The sequence below is a fragment of the Musca domestica genome, unplaced genomic scaffold, assembly GCF_030504385.1.
Source record: "Musca domestica strain aabys unplaced genomic scaffold, Musca_domestica.polishedcontigs.V.1.1 15, whole genome shotgun sequence".
Lineage (NCBI taxonomy): Eukaryota > Metazoa > Arthropoda > Insecta > Diptera > Muscidae > Musca > Musca domestica.
The window spans coordinates 4,967,417-4,990,122 of NW_026712207.1; the positions used below are offsets into that span (position 1 = coordinate 4,967,417).

General features: G+C 34.2%; 1 protein-coding gene across 1 annotated transcript in view; it reads left to right on the forward strand.

Moving 5' to 3' along the window:
- The first annotated feature begins 3,670 nt into the window (after positions 1-3,670).
- Positions 3,671-22,706, forward strand: part of LOC101887735 (DNA-binding protein D-ETS-3) — a 59,151-nt gene continuing 40,115 nt past the window's right edge. The window contains exons 1-3 of the mRNA XM_059119570.1: positions 3,671-4,735; positions 9,724-9,774; positions 15,889-15,972. Coding sequence (XP_058975553.1) covers positions 4,657-4,735; positions 9,724-9,774; positions 15,889-15,972 — 214 coding nt within the window. The 5' untranslated portion in view covers positions 3,671-4,656. The remainder of the gene's footprint in view (positions 4,736-9,723; positions 9,775-15,888; positions 15,973-22,706) is intronic.

Genomic DNA, 22,706 nt, shown 5'->3' on the forward strand with positions numbered 1-22,706 from the left:
TGGTTCTTATGTAAAGTTGAGAAATATAGGTTTTAAACAAAAACAATTTTTATAAACCAAAAGTAGTTAATAGTTAGATTTTTTTTTTAAAAACTCCTAACCAAAAATCATAGATTAAATCCAGCTACATAAAAGCACCCTCGAAAAAAATATGGAACAAAAATTTTGGATTTTTTAAGTTTTTCTTGAACAAGAATCAATCATAGTTTCAGAAAAATAGCTTTTGGAACTCCAATCCAAAAATCATGGATTTTTAAGACAATGTTCTTAAAATCCTGGACTTTTTTTTAACAACTTCCGTTTTTGCAAGTATTTTTTTTTATTCAAAATTATCAATTTTTATATATTTTTTTTCAAATTCATGGATTTTTTAAATATTTATAATTACTTCCAATGCAAAATTGTATAACCTAAAATTTCCTAATATTAAAGAATATTTTTAAAATTGGTGGATATTTTATGAGGGCTTGAAAATAAATAAAAAAAAAAAATATTGGGATGTTTTAAGGACATGTTTCCTACCAAAAAAAAAAAAAAAATCAAGGAGTTCCTTTTAGACAAACCTGGATTTTTTAAGAAAAAAATTTCAAGGATTTTCTAATAAAAAACGTTGTTTTTTAATTATTTTTTTTTTAAATTTTTTAATAGTGAAATGGTTTAAATGGCCTTCAGAGCAAAATAATCAAATGCGGTTACCCTCAAAAATTCCTAAAATTGAAGAATATAATTAGAATTCTCATAAAATTAAGGATTTTTTGAAGAAAGCAAGCTAATTTCAAATGGCCTTAGAGGTCATTTGTCAAAATCGGTAACTAACGGAAAATATTAAGAGTCCCAAAACATCTAAGTTTTTAAACCGTTCCCGACAAAAAAAAAAAAAAAAAACATTCGAGTGGTTTTAATAACATTTTTCAGGGACGTCCTGGCAAGAAATCGGCTTTAAAGAACCTTTTTTTCAAAATTTTTGGATTTTTTAAGATTTTCTGATAAAAAAGAACTGTGAAATTTTAGGATTTGTTTAAAATTGTGGTGTTTAAAACTATTTATTTCAATGAACTCCAGAGCACATTCGGTTACCCTATAATTCTCTTCCTTACCCTTCCTATAATTGAAGAAATATTTATGGAATCTCATACAATTGTTCACTTTTTAAGGCTTTCCTGATAAAAAAAATTAAGGACTACCTGGAAAAAATCTAAAACATTTTTCAATGACCTCCAGGCAAAAAATGTAGAATTTTTTAAGAAAATATTGTCTATTGATTTTTTGAACAGAACCCGTATTTTTAAGTTTTTTTCTTTCTTGGAGCTAAATTGTTTTTATTCGCTGCGCTAAAATCGTTGGCTCTGTAATATGAGGGTTATATCTATGTTGAATATTTTTGAAGAAAGTTAATCTAAACAGTTCGTGTTAGGGTAAAAGTTTTGCTAAAATCTTAAAATTACCGAATGTAGCCGTTATATTTCAATATTCAAATGCCTGTCATTTCAATATTTAAATACGAAACTTGAAACAATTCCGGTGAATAATGTCGCAAAAAACATCAAAATGCCGAATATAGGGAGGTACCGATGTTTAGGGGCTATACGAAGATCTGAACATGCATAGACAATTTTTTGTCATATACTGTAGTGCCCATTAGGAACTTAAAATACGACATTTGAAATCATACCAATGCCTCTAAAATCGTCAAAATGCCGAATATAGAGGGTACACATATATGGAGGCTATTTGGAGACCTGGACCTGCAGAGACAATTTTCTGTCATATTCTGTAGTACACATTAGGATCTTCAAATACGAAATTTGAAACCATTCCGATGCCACTAAAATCATCAAAATGCCGAATATAGAGATGTACACATATATGGGGGCTATTCGGAGACCTGGACCTGCATAGACAATTTTTATTGTCATATGACATTTCCATGTTCAAATACGAAATTTGAAACGATTCCGCTGAACAATGTCGGTAAAATCATCGAAGTACCAAATATGGGGAGGTACCTGTTATATGGGGGCCATAACTAAATGTGGTCTCATTTTCAATACCAAAAGTCCTGCAGACGAAACACACATTTGAATAAAATTTTATTAACCTACTTCAATTCGTTCGGAAACTAGAGTGATTTCTACAGACGGGCGGGCATATTGACGGATGGTCATCGTTAAATCGACATAGAATTCTATGCTAATCAAGAATATATATATACTTTGCCTATTTCGGGGTATTACAAACGGAATGACAAACTTATATACCCTCCATGGTATGGTGGAGAGTATAAAATAAAATCGATTTACGAAATACTTCCAAATATGCAAATATTGTTCGAAATTTACCTAAATCGCTTCAGCTTCACTTTATTCCCACCAAAAAAATATCACCAAACTAGCCACAATTGTTCGCCATGAATATATGAATATTGTCATTTTGACCACGAATTTGTTGATATTTATTTCCCATTCCTTAAAGTCAGCGGCGAGAAGGGTCAGTTAGGACCCCCCCCCTGCCCAAAAGAAAATGTAAACAAATTTTCTAGTAGTGTAGGTGTTGTAAACTGTAAAATCCCTCTCTTCCTTAGAGAGGTAGCAATTTGACAAAAAATATCCGCTGATGTTCGCTGAGCTGTATGAATAAATTTTTTTGTTTTGTTCTGCTGGTTTGCTTTAAGCGTTTCAATGTTTGTTTTAATGCTCCCACTATGTGCTGTTTTTTGCATTTTTTTGATTATGACGATGATTTAAGATTGTGGAGGGGGGGTGGTGGAGGGAGTGGGAGAGAGGGGGGTGGAGGGGTATGGGCTTCAAGTATATTAACGAATTCGCTGAAGCGTTCTGTGTGTGGAAAATCAGAAAAGCTTTTAATTACATGACATGACAGCCTTTTTGTTTGGCATTTTCCAGGGAGAGGGGGGGGGGGATGGGTTGGAGGGGGTAACAAAAATGAATTTTGAAATGTTGTGCAAGCTTCCCTTATGGCTGGCTGGCTGGCAATGGCTCTGGCTCTGGCTCTGTAAAGCCAACAAGCCACACCTTGCCTTAGCCCTGATTGGTGTTTGAACGGAAAACGGGTGTTGGTTGCGGATTATAAATGTAAGTACTGCCGGTGCCACATTGTGTGGCACGCGCCGGCAGCGCTGTCAGCCATCCAGCCAGCCAGCTCTCACTCACTCTCTTGCTTTTAGTTGGTTTCATAGACATGGAGGCTATTGTGTGTGTGAGTGCTGCTGAGACATACACAGGCGCAGTTTTGTGTGAAGGAGCCAGCCAGCAAGCAACCCGACAACCAACCAACCACCCACTCACCACCCAACCACAGGGCGAGCTTATTTCACCCCTCACATTATTGTTGTTGTTTTACAATAACAACACAGCCCACCCACCCCCATGTAGAGGGAATTGTAGAGACAACAAGTTCAGAGATTGATGTCTATTCAAACACACTCACACACACATACACATATACCCTGCTAGGTTTGGACAAATAATTTGAAAACTTTTGTAAATCCCTGTCTCAGTATGGGAGGGAAAAATTCCCAAAAAAAAAGTGTTCAAGCCACAGCGCCGCACACACAAACACACACACACACCATGTCGAGGGGGTTGCAAAAATGAAATCACTACTACGCGCCGGTAGCTGGCAGGATATGTGCGATTTGACGACGGAATGAAATCAATTGTTACGTTACCGTGCCACAGATCAGTCGCAATCCGGTGTCACACAACCATCGAACAAACCAACCGAACCAGCCAACAAAACCATTGCAGTTTACAGCCCATGAATATTGAACTGAGCCTCGAAAGAAGAAAAAAAAAAAAAACGCAACTTCACAACAAAATAAAAAGTGTTTTGACGTAATTTTTTTCCGCCACAAAGCCTACCAGGACTTCAAAGGAAAAAATAATTTATAAAAAATCGAAAAAAAAACAATATTCCAAAAAATAAAAAAACCGAAATTAGCCAAGGCTAATAGAGTAATTTTTGCCAAGCGAAATTTAGAAGCGCGTATCCAACTCTCACATCCAGTCGCACAGAGAGCTTCGCACACACACATATATATATTTATTTTCGCCTACCAAAGTTGTCCGGAAGTCGAGGTGTCCGGTAACGGTAACCGGTTCCGATCGTTACTTTTCCCGTTCCTTTTCCTGTTCCGCTTTTGACATTGAACAGCAACAAACAGCCAATCGAAGCAAACAGACATTGGAACAGTTTAGCCCTTTTTTAACAAAAAAAAGAAAAAAGGAGAAAAAAAAAAAAAAAACAACAAAACGTGAAAGTGAAATACATAACAACAACAATATTAGCGGAAAAAAAAAATAATTCAGCTAAACTAAAACTAAATCAAAAAACAGAATAGAAAAAAATTATTACCAATAATTTGTCGCCATTTCATTGACCACCGACAAAACAAAAACCAAGTGAAGCTGACACCAACAATGCCGTGCTCAATTTTTGAATATTAAATAAAATCAGTTTCGAAAATAAATTTAAACAATTTTGTATTCTTTGATTTGTGTTTGTGTTCTTATTCTGAAAATCAAGTATCAGTATTTGACCAACGCATATCGCAAGACGAGTTTTTTTTCCGTCGGCGGCTTTGCAAAAGCGGCCACCAAACCGTACCGTCGTTAGTCCTTTCTTGTGCCACACAACATGCTCGATATTAAACCATCCGCTGATTATTTATCCCGTTCGACCGGAAGCTTTAGCAATTTTTCAATGTTATTCGCAGGTAAGATGGACAACTTTTTTTTTTATAAAAACATTTTGTGGATCCGAGAATGGGAAATGTGTGAAATTAAATAAAATATTGATAAAATAAAACAAAGTGATGTAAACATTTCCCTATTACTATGAATTTATGAAAAAATCTCCTACAAAACATCATTTTTGAAGGATAATCTCAAAGACAAAAATATTCTTTATTAAATTTTACTATAAGTCACCAAATACAGGGAATCTCTAATTCCACTAGATATTAAAAAAAAGTTGCATTAAAGATTTCGAAAAACTCGAAAATATTTCATTATTTTTTTTTTAGCAAATTTTCCTCTGCCTTTTTTCGAATTGACACCTGAAAGTGACATAAAATTTCGTTTTTTGCAAAAAATGTCAAAAGAAGAAATATTCTACACAAAAATTCCTTATATATCCAGTAATAAATCATATATCTAAGTTCGATATTTTTTAAAGAAAATTGCATTCGAAATTTATGTACTGCTTTATATTACAGTAAGTTTAACACATATCCAATCCGAATCAAAATCTCCTTTTAAGCCACATTTTTTGCAGAAAGTGTTAAAGGAAGAATTATTCCACATCAAATTTTATTGGGGGTCTCAGAACAAAAGAAATTTGAATATTCAATTGTTACATACATAAAAATGTAATGTGTACCTATATACATACAACCTTATTTTTTTCGTCTCCTACCATCAAACAGAGTATTTCTCTGTCCAAGAGCCAGCCTGGGCTGTGGAAAATTCCAAGTGGACCCTGTACACTTTTGACCATACACAAAAACCCTCAAATAATTTACTTTGCAAAATTTAGGATAGAGTTTTTACAGGCCTATGGGTTACATGTTCTGGTATAACTATATAATGAAGGTATCCCCTGATTTCAGCTACGTCCAGAGTCTTAGCCATATTTTTCAATTGTTTTGGCCGTTGTTTTGGCATCTTGGGGCAGGCAAAATCCCTGTAGAAAATTTTCAATGACGGTCAATGTTTTGAAATAGCGCCCATATAAAGGCTGGCGTGTGGGTACGAAAAGTAATGAAATGTACTTAAAATTGAATATTTTGTATTGGACAAATAAAATGAGTTAGAGTTCTGAAATTTGGATGAGAGTCACCGATGCAGTGCGGGATAGATGTACTAAAAGATTTTTTTGGAAATTCAAACTTCAAGGTTACGAAAAGTTCTAAAATGGTACTAAACTGCAAAAATTGTACAATTTGCTATTAGGTGAACGAATAGAGCTAAAAATTTGAAAAACAAACTTATATATGAAGTTGTTTTTGGAAATGCATACTAAATTTGGAGTCCCTGTTGGTAGTAGGTTTTGAAAATATGTACTACAAGTGTACGAAAATTAATAAATAGTACTATATTTGTTATAATTTGGTACTGGTTGAACAGAAAGTCCTTAAAATCTGAAAGTTGAATTAGAACCGCTGTTCATGTCTAGCCTGGACGTATGGAGGTGGTTTCGGAAATGTGTAATATAATTATACGAAAAGTACTCAATGGTATTAGTTTTGATATTGGCTGAAGAAGGGATAGGACTAGAATCCTCAAATTTGAATTTTTGGAATTGAAATATGGAGAAGTTTTTAAAAAATTGTACTATAACTGTTCGAAAAGTACTATTGCTTCTAATTTGGGTATTTGCTGAAGGATAGAGATACAAGTCTGAAATTTGACACTGTGGTCTCTGTTGGTATTTTGGATTAAGATATGTGGGCGGTTTTTATGAATTCAAGACCCATCGAAAATGTGAATTCCTTTATGTTTTGAACATTTTTTATGATTGCAAATTTTCATAAATTTTTATGCAATTTTTAGTAAAATATTTTATTGCAAATCCATCGTTATCAAAATATTTTACTTCAAATTTTCTGCTAAAGAATATAATTTAAAAAAATATTCAAATTATATTTGGAATTATTTAAATTCAAACGGGAAACACATTTCAACTGTGTTTTTCAAATTTTTGATTTAAAAAAAATACAAATAAAAAAACTCAATGTCAATTCAATATGGCCGAAGAGAATGACAATGGTCATTCTAACCACGAAGTCTTCTCTTGCTATCCACATTTTTGTTCGCGTCTTTTTAATAAAAAAATAATAAAACACTAAAATATATTTCAAATATTTCATATTTCAATGTTATGCACTTATATGTTAAAAAAGTTGGTACATATTTTTATAGGCTTCAAAGCTCCCTATAATGTCCCTCAACATTATAGGTTTGCTTCGGCGAAAAAATTTGTAACATCTCGAAATATTCGTCGTAGATCCACGATGTTATGTATCTATCTTCTTATCTCACCCATCTAGCTATGTGTGTCCGTCCGCCTGTTTGTCCATTTGTTTATGGTTATTACGTCACAGGTCGCAATTATGGCCCTATCCTCAGGAATATGGAAGGATATTGCTGTGATTACAAAACATTTTCTGAGATTCTAGATCTATAGGTAACAATATATCGAATTTTTTGTAGGGTTAGAATTGGGCAGAGGGCAGAAACCTAGCATTTTGGACGGTCATCATTAAGCGGGTGTGATACATTTTAAACTTACATTCAAGCGTCAAAATGTTTAATTCGGAAATTCCAGTTTTCGACGAAATCACTAGTACATAAAAGTGGCTGAAAAAGTATGAAATCGGAGATACAACAATATATACACATGAATCATAATTTTAAAATTTAGTTTTGAATTCTTAATTTTAAGATCTGACTTATTTAAAATGGTATTTTACTTCAAATTCTCTATGCCTATGTTATATACTCACAAACCCTATTTAAAGAATATTTTATACCCTCAGCCATATGGCTAAAGAGTGTATATATACATCCAAAAAGGTCCAAAAAGGTAATTTGATACATCCAAAAAGGTCCTAATTGAAATAACGGTTTTATACCATGTGTCCCTATGGATCAAATACGTTTGAGGACATTTGGAGTCATAAAATCATAACATACGAAATAAACATTCGATTCTCTTCAATTTTCGCACATCACAGTAGTTAGACTAACAAAAGATCAGGTGTGAAGATGGAAAATGTCGGTCAACTCCTTCTGGTACCTCCTCCACAAAGGGTCTAACTTTTAAATAATTACATCTCTTATATTATTTGAGAAATAAGCATTCGATTCTCTTCAAATTCCAAATATCTCAATATTTTTATTAACACAAGTTCCAATGTGAAAATTACAGATATCGACGTACCCTTTCTCGCACTTCTCTCGCGAAGGTTTACGATTTGCAATACTTATATCTGTCATAATATACGAACAAGTCGACGATTCTTATTTAACTTGGCATATCTACATATTCTTCTCAATAAAATATCTGATTTGTTAATATAGAATTTATCGGCTCACTCCTTCTTGTACCTCGCCCACAAAAGCTAAATATTATGATTAACAGTAATTACCGAAAAATTGGTCATTTCTTAAAATTTTGTACAAATATCTCATATAAAGTGAAGTAAATTGGGCACGATGTTATGTATAAATCAAAAATAGTTCAGATGAGAAGTGGATTATATTGGTCCACTAATTCGGACATACATTAATAAAACGACATAGGCTGAGGGTATGCGTTTGTCGGCATTTTAACTTTCTCATTTTAATAAATGGCAATCTAAAATTCAAATTTGTCTCGGAAAGTCTATTTTTATTCAATGGGTGGGAATTATACATAAATATCGCCAATCTCTTTTTGTAACTCCTCCAGCTTAGAACATATATTTCAAATTCTTATTCCATTTGTAATCAAGAAATGTATGAGCTTTTCCCATGGGTGTAATTGTAAATGTCCTAGTCGCATAAACTAGGAACCCTCTTAGGTAAAATGTAAAAGCCTAGTGGTTGTAATTATATATTTATATTCCAGAAACTAATAAAAAATAGATATACATATATAATAAATATTTTTTTTGACTTAGAATCCGACTTAAGCTAAATTGTCCGACAATAACAGCGGGAAAAATCCTCTAAAATAAAAAAAATTAAAAAAAAATAATAATAAAATAAAAATAAATAAATAAAAAATATATAACAATAATAAAATTAGTAACAATAATAATAATAATAATAATAATAATAATAATAATAATAATAATAATAATAATAATAATAATAATAATAATAATAATAATAATAATAATAATAATAATAATAATAATAATAATAATAATAATAATAATAATAATAATATAATAATAATAATAATAATAATAATAATAATAATAATAATAATAATAATAATAATAATAATAATAATAATACTAATTTAATAATAATAATAATAATAATAATAATAATAATAATAATAATAAAAATATATTTAATGCCTTCAGCATTATTGGGACAGGGGGGATGTATTATTTGATCCGAAGTGGTTATATTATCGTTGTTGGCAATTTGTTTTAATTTTTTACGCTTTTGTATCTGTAGATCACAGCCAGAGAAAAAAATGAAAAAAAAACTATTATTGGTATTTTATTGAAGGTGGAATTTTATTGTATTTATATGCTTATATAAATATTTTATAATAAGAGCTATAACTTTTTCTTAGAAAGATAATCGAAATTTTAAATGGTTTACAAACCAAACTATCACTTTAGAAATCGAGGGCCCATAATTAGAAAATTTTATGAGAAAGGGAAAGACGGCGAGTCACTTCTGTTACTTTTTTTGGTCGTGGAGCTGAGGCTGAATATGGTTAAAAATTCCTTCATTACCTCTCGTTAGAATAATAAAATTTAGATTTCATAAAAACACAGAGAACTTGATCGAACCCAACAATTTAAGAAGTATTCATTTTATCATATCAGTTTGTCTTTCTATTTGTTTAAAATTGTTCCAAAAATTCATGTTTTGATGTTTATTCTCCCAAAATACACCTCATAAAATATGCAGCGCGAATTTCATATCCATTTTTTAAATTGTTACTAATAATCCAACTTTTTCTCTTTCATTGCAGACTCTTCGTACAAATCCTCGTGGGGATCCCACGGTTCAACACAGTCACAAGGTAAGTTCCAAAAAAACAACACTTTCCAATTACTTAAAAGTCAATTTCTTCAACGCTAAAACTCTCGGCGAAACAAATTTCAATCCCATGATTCCTCAGAAAAAAAATTAACACACCCAATTTTCCTATGCACACAACGAAGCAGAAAAAGAAACAGCGCTCCCACAAAAATGTCTTCATTTCCGGGAGACAAACAAATCATACACACATTCGAACACGTATACAACATGCATAGTACAACAACATCGCCACTAAAAAATGCAAGAAAATTCAAGGGACCAGAAAGAAATATGGAAAAATCAAAAATCGTCGTGAAAGGTGTCAAAATGTATGATTGGCTTTTTTTTGGCAGGAGTCATTGGTTGGTAATGAACAAAATGTGGAGAAGGTTGTGTGGCATAGGGTGTGGTGTATGTGTGGCACATTCGCATACATGCACGCACCGTTAAGGTGTTCCAACTCCCACAAAAACAAATATTAGTACGTGCTAATATCAGCCGATAGCAACCTTTTTAACGGAGGTCTTCTCGTGGTGGGGGGTGATAAAGTCAAAAGGTGTTGCTGCAGGTGGTGGTGGTTGGTAGTGGCTTTTTGTAGTTCGATAGGGTTTTTAATGCATTCACCCAAGCGTATATTTACTCAACAATAATCGACAATCAATCAATAACAAGTTATGTTTTATTTGCGCTTGGCTTTCAACGATGATACAAATCGTTTGTCACACAAATTTACACACGTTTACAGTTGTTTTGGTGCGCGACAGAATATCCTTAATTGACGGTTATGTTAGTTATGGTCTCATGCGAAGGGGACGAGGGGTGGATGGGGGTTCATTATTATGCATGGCAGGAATGTTTGTATGAATATGTTATGTTACTGTTATTGATTATTTATATCATTATTGTTGTTGTTGTTGTTATATTGTTGTTCATATTGTTTGCCTAATGAGTTATGATCAACAGTTCGAGGTAATTGATTTTCATTACAAAGGGGTGAAGGCGGAGGAAATTGTTGTCTGAGAACGAGGGGAGAATATATATTCCAAAAATCTAGATTGTATGGAAATATGAGCCACATTACCAATGAGAAGCTGTTATAAAAATTCCAGAAGATGTTCCGTTTAAAGACCAAAATTGCATCCTAAAGAACGCAGAGTGGTGTATTGATAAAAACTAAAAGGACATCCCGTAGAAAGCCAGAATGTTTCCCAAAAGAAACGAAGACCAGAAAATTGCCACTTGTGAGAATTTATTAGAACTATAGTAGGTCTTAAGAGTTCAGTAGGTTATCAGAGGAAGTGCACGAAGTAGGTAGATTATCAGAGGAGTACAGAAGTTCTTCTCAGCAAAGAGCAGAAAGCCTTACCAGAAAGAGTTAAAGGTCTTCTCAGAGAAGAGCAAAGGTTTGAGGAAAGGACTACTCAGAGGAGAGTTTAAGGCCAAAATGTTCCCTCAAAGAAAAAATACTTGGTTTTCAAATAAAAGATCAGAAATTCTCAGAGAGGTGTAGAAGGCCTTTTTAGAGAAGATCAAAAAGTCTTCTTGTTGAGAAGTAAAAGGTGTTATCACAGATGACCAAGAACTTTTCTCATAAAAAAGCAGAAGATCTTCTCAAAGAAGATCCACAAAATTTCTCCGAGAAGGGCAATAGATCTGCTCTGAGGAGAATGGAAGGTCTTCTTATTGAAGAGAAAATAGTATTGCTATAGAAGACCACAAGGTCTTTTCAGAGAACAACAGTTGGTTTTCAAATAGAAGAGCAGAAGTTCTCAGGAAGGAGCCGGGAAGACAAGAAAGTCTTCTCATAGAAATCCAGAAGCTCTGATCATAAAAGAGTTCATAAAAGAGTTCTTCCCCTGGAAGAGCAGCCTCTTTTCTTGTTAAAAAAGCACTGGATGGTCTAAATCTACTCACGAAAGAGCTGCAACAGCTCTTCTCAGTAGAAGAGCCGCAGCAATGGCTCTTAGCTCTTCTCATAGAAGAGAATTGGCTGTTCTCATAGAAGAGCATTGGCTCTTCTCATAGAATTGCTATGGCTCTTCTCATAGAAGAGCTATGGCTCTTCTCATAGAAGAGATATGGCTCTTCTCATAGAAGAGCTATGGCTCTTCTCATAGAAGAGCTATAGGTCTTCTTCTCACAGAAGAGCTAAAGGTCTTCTCATAGAAGAGCTATAGGTCTTCTCATAGAAGAGCTATAGGTCTTCTTCTCATAGAAGAGCAATAGGTCTTCTCATAGAAGAGCTATAGGTCTTCTTCTCACAGAAGAGCTATAGGTCTTCTTCTCATAGAAGAGCTATATGTCTTCTTCTCATAGAAGAGCTATATGTCTTCTTCTCATAGAAGAGCTATATGTCTTCTTCTCATAGAAGAGCTATAGGTCTCTTCTCATAGAAGAGCTAAATGTCTTCCCATAGAAGAGCTATAGGTCTTCTTCTCACAGAAGAGCTATAGGTCTTCTTCTCACAGAAGAGCTATAGGTCTTCTTCTCACAGAAGAGCAATAGGTCTTCTTCTCACAGAAGAGCTATAGGTCTTCTTCTCATAGAAGAGCTATAGGTCTTCTTCTCATAGAAGAGCTATAGGTCTTCTTCTCATAGAAGAGCTATAGGTCTTCTTCTCATAGAAGAGCTATAGGTCTTCTTCTCATAGAAGAGCTATAGGTCTTCTTCTCATAGAAGAGCTATAGATCTTCTTCTCATAGAAGAGCTATAGGTCTTCTTCTCATAGAAAAGCTATAGGTCTTCTTCTCATAGAAGAGTTATAGGTCTTCTTCTCATAGAAGAGTTATAGGTCTTCTTCTCATAGAAGAACTATGGGGTACAGGGTCTACAGGGATAAAAAAACAAAGTCAAACGCCATAATTTTAATTTTTTTTTCGAATGAAAGCAAAAAAGGTCGGAAATAGCATCAGATTTTAGAATAAGTTTAGATTTGTTCGAATTGGTCACCTTTGGCACGAATTATGGCCTTCAAACGGCCAATAAAACCGTCACACACTGCCCGAATGTTTCTCTGCAATATTTTGGCCCATTCCCGGCGAAGCGCTTACTTGAGGTGATCGACATTTTGGTATTTTTCAGTTCCAACCTTGCTTTCCAAAATACTCCAGACACAATAGTCCAACGGATTGGTATCCACAGATTTTGGTGGCCATTGTGTAATGGAAATGAAGCGACGAACCTCATTTTGTAACCATTCTTGGGTGACGCATGCTGAGTGCGATGCTGCTGAGTCCTGTTGGAATGTCCAAGGTATGCGGGCAAAATGTGTGCGTGCCCAAGGCTCATAATACACCCTCCAGAATATTTTCGCGATAATATTTGGCATTTATTCTGAGGCCATGGACGATTAATACGAGTGGAGAGCGAGCATGGGCTGTTATGGCGGCCCACACCATCACTATGGCCGGCGCTTGAGTTCTGGTGGCCAACCGACCGAAGGTGCACATTTTCAGCTGACCTCTTTGGCAAGTAAACACGATCATTTTGTTTGTCTACAAGCTGCTGGACAACGAATGTTTTCTCATCGAAGACAACCAAATTCGGCAGTTCACCACTTTCGGCCAAGCGAAGCAACTCTTTAGCTCTTTTGAGTCTATTTTCTTTCTGTTGCGGTATAAGTTCATGTACTTTTTTGAATTCTAATGGCTTTACCCCGAGCTCATTTTTCAATATTTGCCGAATGGAATATTGCGATATGTTCAGCTCTCGAGCCATCTTTCGGCCACTGCGACGCGGGTTTCGATCAAGTCGCTTCTTTACTTTTCGAACCATTTCTGCTGATGTTGCTGTTTTCTTCCGTCTACTTTCTTGACGTCGAGCTACGCTACCAGTGTCACGGTAAAGAGCGATGGTACGAGACACAAAAGATTTATTCACATTTAAATGCTGGAGTGCTCTAGGCATAGCCACTTGTGGTTTTCCAGCCAAATATAAAGAAATCACACTATCACGCTTGAATTCCATCACGAAGAACTTTTTGTCTGGAAAATTCTCACCAAAATGCTTTTGTACACTTGTAAACAATATAATGAGCAGTCATAGGAAAAAGAAGTGAAATAGCTCTTCTCATGGAAGAGCTATGGCTTTTCGAATAGAAGAGCTGTATATATATTCTCATAGAAGAGAAATAGCTCTTTTCTATGTCTCTTCTCATAGAAGAGAAATATCTCTTCTCATAGAAGAGACAAGAGCTGTTTCTATGAAAAAGGAAAAACCTCTTCCATTAGAAGAGAAACAGTTCTTTTCTCAGAAGAGAAACAACTCTTTTCACAGAAGATAAATAGCTTTTCTCATAGAAGAAAATTAACTCTTCTCATAGTATTCTCATTGAAGAGCTATGGGTCTTCTCATGTATGAATAACTACTTCACTGCTGGGCATACTTTTATCGAGAGTCCTCCTTGTTTTCGAATTTTTAATGAATTGTGATTACAAAGAAATCAAAACAATGCCCATGGCTATTTATTCAATTTTAAAATTATGCCCTCGAGTCTGAAAACACAGGCGTACGACACACAGCCAAGAGAAGAGCCATCCCTCCACCTCCTTGGCTGTGGACCGAAAAAGCACATTCGCACATTGCGGCGAAGTAGAAATGGTGCTAGAATACAAATTACAGCCTGAGGGCTTCATGGTGTGAAATCAGTTGAATTGAGTTTGGATTTTGTTTGGTGGTGTTGTTTGTTATCGAGCAGTGAGAGAGAGAGGTGTGGTGTGGGAGGTATTTGCTTTGCCTTGCTATCACTTCTTTTGTGACAACCAACCAACCAACAATAAAAGCTGTTAAATAGCAACACATCACACAATCCTCTGCCAACAAACAAGCTCTACAAGAAGACTAAACAAGATAAAGCCTGAAGATGTGATAAAATTTTCATCGTCATCATCATCACCATGAACGGCAATTGTGTTCTCATTTCAAAAAAAAAAAAAAAAAAAAAAAACACAGAATTGAAACTCTTTTGAAAATTCACTTTGAAAACAGCAATGCCAACAACACAAAAGCAAAACTCAACTGAGCGTGTAAAACATGAACAATGAGAAGGCGATGCTTGTGTTATCTTTTCCCAAAAGAAGGACTATCTCTTGTGCGAGGCGAAAATTTGTTCTCTCCCATTCTCTATCTCTGGTTTCTTCCAAAACTTCTCATATATGAATTTTGGTTTTCGGGGTTTTCATTTTTTTTCTGTGAACATCTATTGTTGTGTTTTTGCCCCCATTGTTATTTTTGCCCCGAAGTCTTGAAAACGCATCGAAGCAGAAATTTTTAAATTTGAAAAGTTTTTTGTTGTTCTCTTTTTGAGGCGACAAAAGGCGAGTGTCAAAGGACACACTTTGGTGAAACAAATCATGTTAGTGTAAAGGACTTGATATACTGCACATATCATAAACATAATTGCCCAAGGATAGGTTATTGTGATGATGAGGGCGAATAAAGGAGGGTGGGGTGGAGGGGTGGAGAGAGAAGGAATTTGGCAATTTTATTCAAGCAGAAGAAGAAGATATTTGGTGGTATTGGAAAAAGGAGAATGTTGAACTATAAAGACTCGTCTATAGAGACTCCCTGGCCTTCACAGCTCGTCTATAGAGACTCCCTGGCCTTCACAGCTCGTCTATAGAGACTCCCTGGCCTTCACAGCTCGTCTATAGAGACTCTCTGGCCCACCAGCTCGTCTATAGAGATTATCTGGCCCACCAGCTCGTCTATAGAGACTCACTGGCCCTCACAGCTCGTTTATAGAGACTTCCTGGGCCTTCAGCTCGTCTATAGAGACTCCCTGGGCCTTCAGTTCGTCTATAGAGACTCCCTGGCCTTCACAGCTCGTCTATAGAGACTCCCTGAACCTTCAGCTCGTCTATAGAGACTCCCTGGGCCTTCAGCTCGTCTTTAGATACTCCCTGGGCCTTCAGCTCATCTATAGAGACTCCCTGGGCCTTCAGCTCGTCTATAGATACTCCCTGGGACTTCACCTCGTCTATAGAAACTCCCTGGGCCTTCAGCTCGTCTATAGAGACTCCCTGGCCTTCAGCTCATCTATGGAGACTCCCTGGCCTTCAGCTTGTCAAAGTTTGGACTTTTTTCTCATACAATGTTTTATTTTTTGTTTTTACAGGATACAGTTCAAATGCCCTCAGCAGCGTTGGAGTCAGTGTTGGCAAATCATCCTTGGATCCACATTCACATTTAAGACAGCCAGGTAAGTTAATTATGTACAGAAATTGTTTTGCATAAAATATTAAAATAAATAATCAGAGGCTTAAAGGACAAATTTTAGCCTACAAAAAAAAAAGGTCTTAAAAGGCAATATTGATATTGATAAGAGCTGCCTTTTTATTCAAATTCCTAAATATCAACGTCCGAGTAGTCCCATACATCCCATCTTCCCGGCAGATCTTTTGTTGGTATAAATATTAGGATGTGTAAAATGTTAAAATAATCAGATGCTTGTCTTGGTTTTTATGACCATTTTGTTATTCAAAATTTTTACCATTTGTGTTGGAGGTGCCAGAAGGTCTTTTTATTCGATGTTGGGATTATATAATCTTTTCTTGTTGAAGAAGGTAATTTTTTCTTGAAAATGTTGTTAAAGAAATGGAGAGATATTGCGCATCTCCGAATTAGATCTAAGTTTGACAATAATATTTCGAAGTACCCACATTGAACCAAATCGGATATTCCTTTTGAGAGTTATTATACTCTATAGCCAAATAGACGGACGGACACCCTTAGGTCGACTCCAAATGTCCTGAAACGAAGTTGATAAAGAAGACCTAGGTTTTTAAGGCATTTTGGCCGTATCAAATGATATATACCTTCTGCAGCCATATGGCTAAGGTTATAAAAATCCATTTTTTTAATCTGTTGTTCCTTGAATAAAAAAATAAAATAAAATAGTCAAATTTATTGTTTCTTGAAAACAAATTAGAAAAAAATTTAGTGGTCCGTTAATCCTTGAAAAAATAGACATTTTATAAAAATCCACGTATTTTTGTCCCTGAAAAAAATATTTTTGAAAATTCACGTTTATTGGTTTCTTCATTTTTGTCGATCTCTAAAAATATATGTTTGAAAATTTACGTTTTATGGTCTGTTAACTCTTGTCGACCCTAAAAAATATTTTTAAAAATCCACGTATATTAATCTGATAATCCTTTTCGATCCTTGAAAAAGTATTTTTGATCTATTGGTCCTTGGGAAAATATTAAAAAAAATCCACGTCTTTTAGTTTGTTGATCCTTAAAAGAAGGTCAACTTTTATTAGAATGTTAGTCCTCGATAAAATATTTCTAAAAATTCTAATTATTCGGTCAGCTGATGCTTTCAGTTTTTATATCCTCCACCATAGTATGGAGTGTATATTAAGTTTATCATTCCGTTTGTAACACCTCGAAATATAGTTTTTGGACACCACAAAGTATATATATATTCTTGACCGGCATAAAATTCTATGTCGATTAAGCGATGTCCGTCTATGGAAATCATTCTAGCTTCCGAACGAAATGAAGTAGTTTGATAAAATTTTACTCAAATGTATATAATGTCTGCAGGTCTTTTGGTATTAAAAATGAGCCATGTAGGTCCACGTTTTGGTATAGACCCCATATAATGATACCTCCCGATATTATTATGATTTTAGCGACATTATTCATCGGAATTGTTTCAAATTTGGTATTTGAAGTTTGTAATTTATATTTCAGCCTATGACAGAAAATTAGCTATGCATATACGGTTCTTTGATGATTTTAGCTACATTATTAAAGTTTCGCATTTGAATATTGTAATGGCTTATGACAAAAGTTGCATACGCAGGTCGCACGTCGTCGTTTAGACAGTAATATAATGGCTATATTCGGAATTTTTAAGATTTTAACAGAATTCTTAACGGATTTTATTTTTTTGAAAATTGCCAAATTCGTTCCGAATTCTGGAGGGCATTCAAAGTTCGGCCAAGACGAACTTACAGCTTTTTTACTTGTTTTTATAACAAATAGCACATCTGTTGCTCTGCTGGTCCTTGGTTCCGTCATTTTTTAAATTCCAGATTTTTTGGTCTTTGACATTTTTTAAGAAATCCTTAATTAATATATTTCTTAAATGTTGACGTATGTTGGTGTTGCGGTTCCTAATCATAAAAATCCTCTGGGAAAAACATTCAATACTGTTCTATAATAAAATTCAAAAAATTATCTTAAAATTAAAGAAACTCTATTGTTGCCCTATTGGTCCTTGAATAAATATTCTTAAAATTGACCTACAATTTTCGGAAAAACATTTAAAAATCCGTTGTTAAGTCTTGAAAATTTTGCCAACGAATCTACGGTTGTTGATGCCTTAAAAATTCTCTGAAAAAAGATCCACAACGGGATGTCTTCGAAAATATTTCAAAAAAAAAAAAAAAAAAATCAGTTCAGAAGAATCTGGTCTACAAAAAAATCCACTTTGTTAAGTTCTTGGAAAATATTCTCAAAAAAATCTATGTTGGTAAAGTCCTTGGAATTTTTTTAAAGAATATTCTGTTGGTTGTCGTTTGCAAAAACATTCTTGAAAAAATATCCTTAATCTCTTTTGATCCTTGAAAAATTCAATTATAATAGTCCTCAAATTATTCATTCTTGATATCCTTTAATATTCACGATTATTGGTCCCCAAAAAGAGCAGAATCTATGATTATTGATATTTTGGTTCTAACAAAATTCATACCGTGGGTATTGAAAAATATTCTAAAAACCCAAGGATAATAGGTCCTTATTTTTTTTTTTAATTTAAAATTTTTTGTTAGTTAATCCCGCTGCACTTAGTTATAAAGCCAACAAGTTTTTTATGGGCTTTACGAAAAATCCACGGGCTTTCGTCTATATCCTTGACAAAATAAAAGATTATTAGTCCATTGATCCTTGAAAAAGTCTTAAAAATCATATAAAATATTTTATTTCTAATAATAATTATTTTTTATTTTTTGCAAATATATTGTTCCTATCAAAATGGGAAGCTTTTAGTCCAAACTAATGCACTTCACTATAAAATAAATATAAAACTTATTTATATATGCTCTCTCTTGAAGAGCTTTCACTAAAACCTCCATTGTTCGAAACATCCGCCTTCGTTTCCGAAACTTTACTCTTTTTCATTTCAAATAAAGTGAGTGTTTTTACCTCAACAAAAACAAATATCCCGTTCTTCTTTTGTAACGAAAATTCAATTTGTAACAAATGTCCATCTGGTACGAATGGCAGCAAACACTTGAAACGCGGTGTAGGTGTGTGGAAATGCATTACAAAATGGGCCGGAGAACTTGGCCTGAGTGCAAATGCAAGAGAACCTCTTCAAAAGTGGCTAGCAACTCTGAAGAGGGCAAAAGTGAGGCACGCGTCATTCAAAACAAAACTTCAACAAAAATACCAAACTCATAATGCCAAATGATGATTTGTGTTAATGTTTTTTATTGTTTGGCGGATTTGCATTTTGAACAAATGTTTTTTGAAATCCCCTCAAAAATAATGGGAAATAAAGAAGACGAAGAGGGATTCTCAAGTGGAAAGTGGATACAACAACTAAATACCAAATATTTTATTTTATTTTATTTTTTTTTGAACAATTTTTGCACATTTTGTCAAGAGTCTTTGAAGGCGTGGCACTTACGGACACACAAACCCACACTCTGAGAGAGAAAAACAGAATAAGAGAACCCATAATGCTTGCGGTTATGTGTGTGTGTTTGTGTGTGCCCATTCACATATCCTTTATTGCGTTTGCTTTATTGTTTTTGTGTTGTTGTATTTAATGTTACGTTAGTTTCATTTCTGGTACCTTGAGAGGCATGTTCAAGTGTCCATTAAGCAATAATGAACAGCCACAACAGAAACAACAACACAAACACACACTCAAATATAGCATTCAGTCTGTCAGCCAGCCAAGCAGCCAACAAACAGCAAAAGAGTTATAAAATATTTTATTGTACTTTATTAAGAACTTGGACATATTTTGTAAAAATAAAGAATAAAAATATTTGTGTATATTAGGGTGGATTTAAAAAAATATTAAAATTGCATTTATGAGACCAGGTGTGACCTCAATATCAAATTTCAGATATGTTACTTTATCCCTTCTCCTAATACCAAATATAGTACCATTCAGTACTTTTCGTACAATTACAGGACACATTGCCAAATCACCGCCAACTCTAAATTTCAAATTTCAGAATTATATTCCTTTCCCTTTACCCAATACCAAATTTCGTAAAACTTAGTCCTTTTGAACAATTAAAGTACTTAGACCTCAGTACCAAATTTTGGGATTCCACCTCTATTCTACACCCAATTTAGTACTTTTCGAACAATTATGGTACATATCTAAATTCCATATTGCAACAAAGACCTCAATATCAAATTTCGGGTTTCAAGCCCTATCTTTTCACCCAATACCAAATTAAGTACCTTTCGTACACATATAGGACACACTTCCAGACCACCTCTAAGTCGCAAACTCAGATACCATCAGTAAGCTAATAAAACTTCAGAATTGTGCGTCTATCTCTTGACCCAATACCAAATACAGTACCATTCAGTACTTTTGTACAATTAAAGTACACACTTCCGGACCAAACTCCACATGACCAGTCTACCCATGAAAAGCTACCCCAATATCAAATTACAGTTTCACGCCCTATATGTTCACCCAATACCAAATTGTACGCAATATTACACTATTTAGTACTTTATGGGCACTTGTAGTACAGATTTCCAAAATCACATCTTTATGCAAAGACCTACTACCAACAGGGACCATAATACAAAATTTCAAAATTTAATTTTCATTTTAAATCTTATTTCACAATATTTGGGTTCTAACTCTAGGGGTCACTCAACACTTAAATTGTACCAAATTTAGTACAATTTAGTACATACAAGTACAAATTTCCAAAACTACCTGCGTATTCCTATTCTACACTCCGACAGTAATCTTCATTTCAATTTTCAGGATATCAGCTCTATTGGTATCAGGGTTCCAACTCTATTGGTTCTCCCAAAAATTTAAATTGTACCAAATTTAGTACACATCAGTACGAATCTGCAATACTGCCTACATTCATCAGCCCTAGAATGTAATCGTAATCTTATTTCTAAATTTCAAAATTCTAACTCTATCGGTTCAGCCAAATCGAAATTGTACTAAATTTAGTACGATTTAGTACTTTTCGTGCACATAAGTACAAATTTTGAAAACTTCCCATTCCTACACTTCATAAGTAATGTTAATTTCAAATTTTGGAATTCCAGCTCCATCTATTCCTTAAAAATTCAAACTGTACTAAATTTATCCCGGTTTAGTACTTTTCTTGTACATGTGTACACACTTCCAAAGTTACCTCCTTACATCGACTCTACTCCTCAACCTTGTCAACCATTCCAAATTTCAAGTTTTGAGCTTTAAGCGTCCACATGATACGAAATTGTACCAAGTGAAGTACATTTTAGTACTCTGCGTACACTTATAGTGTGAATTTCCAAAAAAAAAACCCTTTATCTATGCACTCCATCAGTGACCCTCATTCCAAATTGAAAAGGTTTTAAGATTTCCCCAGATACAGAGGGTATGATATTTAGTACCTTTTCATACTTTTCGTGACGTTCTAGTACTTATTTCCAAAATTAACCAGCCTATCTGACCACTTCGAAGCAAGAGTGACCCTCGCCAAAAATTTCAAAATTCTAGATATAATTTTTACGGACATTTATTTTTTTTAATTCATATCAGATTTAGGTCAGATACTAAATGGACAATATTGTTCCACTCCTTCGGAACCCCCTCAAATATATGGGTATACATCCGTGGGCAAAACCGACTGTTATTTTTTGACTTGTTTCATTTTTATACCCTCCACGATTCTTTTATTCTTGATATTCTGGATTAGCATAAAATTCTAGAACGATTTTGCGATGTTTGTCTGTCTATCTATCGTTGTAATCACACTGTCTCTCAGACGAATTAAGATAGAAGGCTAAAATTTTGCACACATTTGTATTTTGCCAGTAGGAAGCTTAATTTCGTAAATGGGCCATGTCGGTCCACGTTTTCTTATAGCCCCCATTGATGATTTTAAGGACATAATTTACCCGAATTGTTTCAAATTTCGTATTCGAAATTTGTAATGGGTACCACAGCCTATGCCTAAAAATTTCGTATGCATGTCCACGTCTTCGTACAGCCCCCATATAACGGTATCTACCGATATTTGATTTTTTGATGATTTTAGCAACATTTTTTATCCGAATTGTTTTAAATTTCGTATTTGAAGTTTCTAACGGGTATTATATCCTGTGACGGAAAATTGTCTATGCTAGTTTCAGGTCTTCGTATAGCCTCGATATAACGGTACCGGTCCCGAATTTGGTATTTTAATAATTTTAGTGATATTATTCGTCGGAATTGTTTCATATTTCGCATTCAAAGTTCGTAAAGGGTAGTACAGCCTATGAAAAAAACATTTCGTATGCAGGTCCATATCTTCGTATAGCCCACATATGGCAGAACTTTCCTTTATTCGGTATTTTGATGATTTAATGGACATTATTCACCGGAATTGTTTCAAATTTCGTATTTGAAGATCTTAATGGAGAGCCTATGACAAATGAGTACTACAGCCTATACAGGTCCGCGCCTTCGTATAGCCCCGTATAAAGTTGATCATATAAAAGGTATTTTTCGGAATTTGTTGAAAATTGTCAATTTCCTTCCTTAAAAGTTCGGCCCGGCTTAGCTGCTTCTCTATTTGTTAGTTTTTTTTTTATTGAGGACCTATAAAACTGTTCAAACAAATTTGTAGAAAATATTCTTCTATTTTTTAAGCTTATCTTTTAGAGAACCTATCTAAATGTTTTAAAATTATTTTTAAGGAATATTGTGCTGTTTTAGGGGCCCCTGACGAATTGA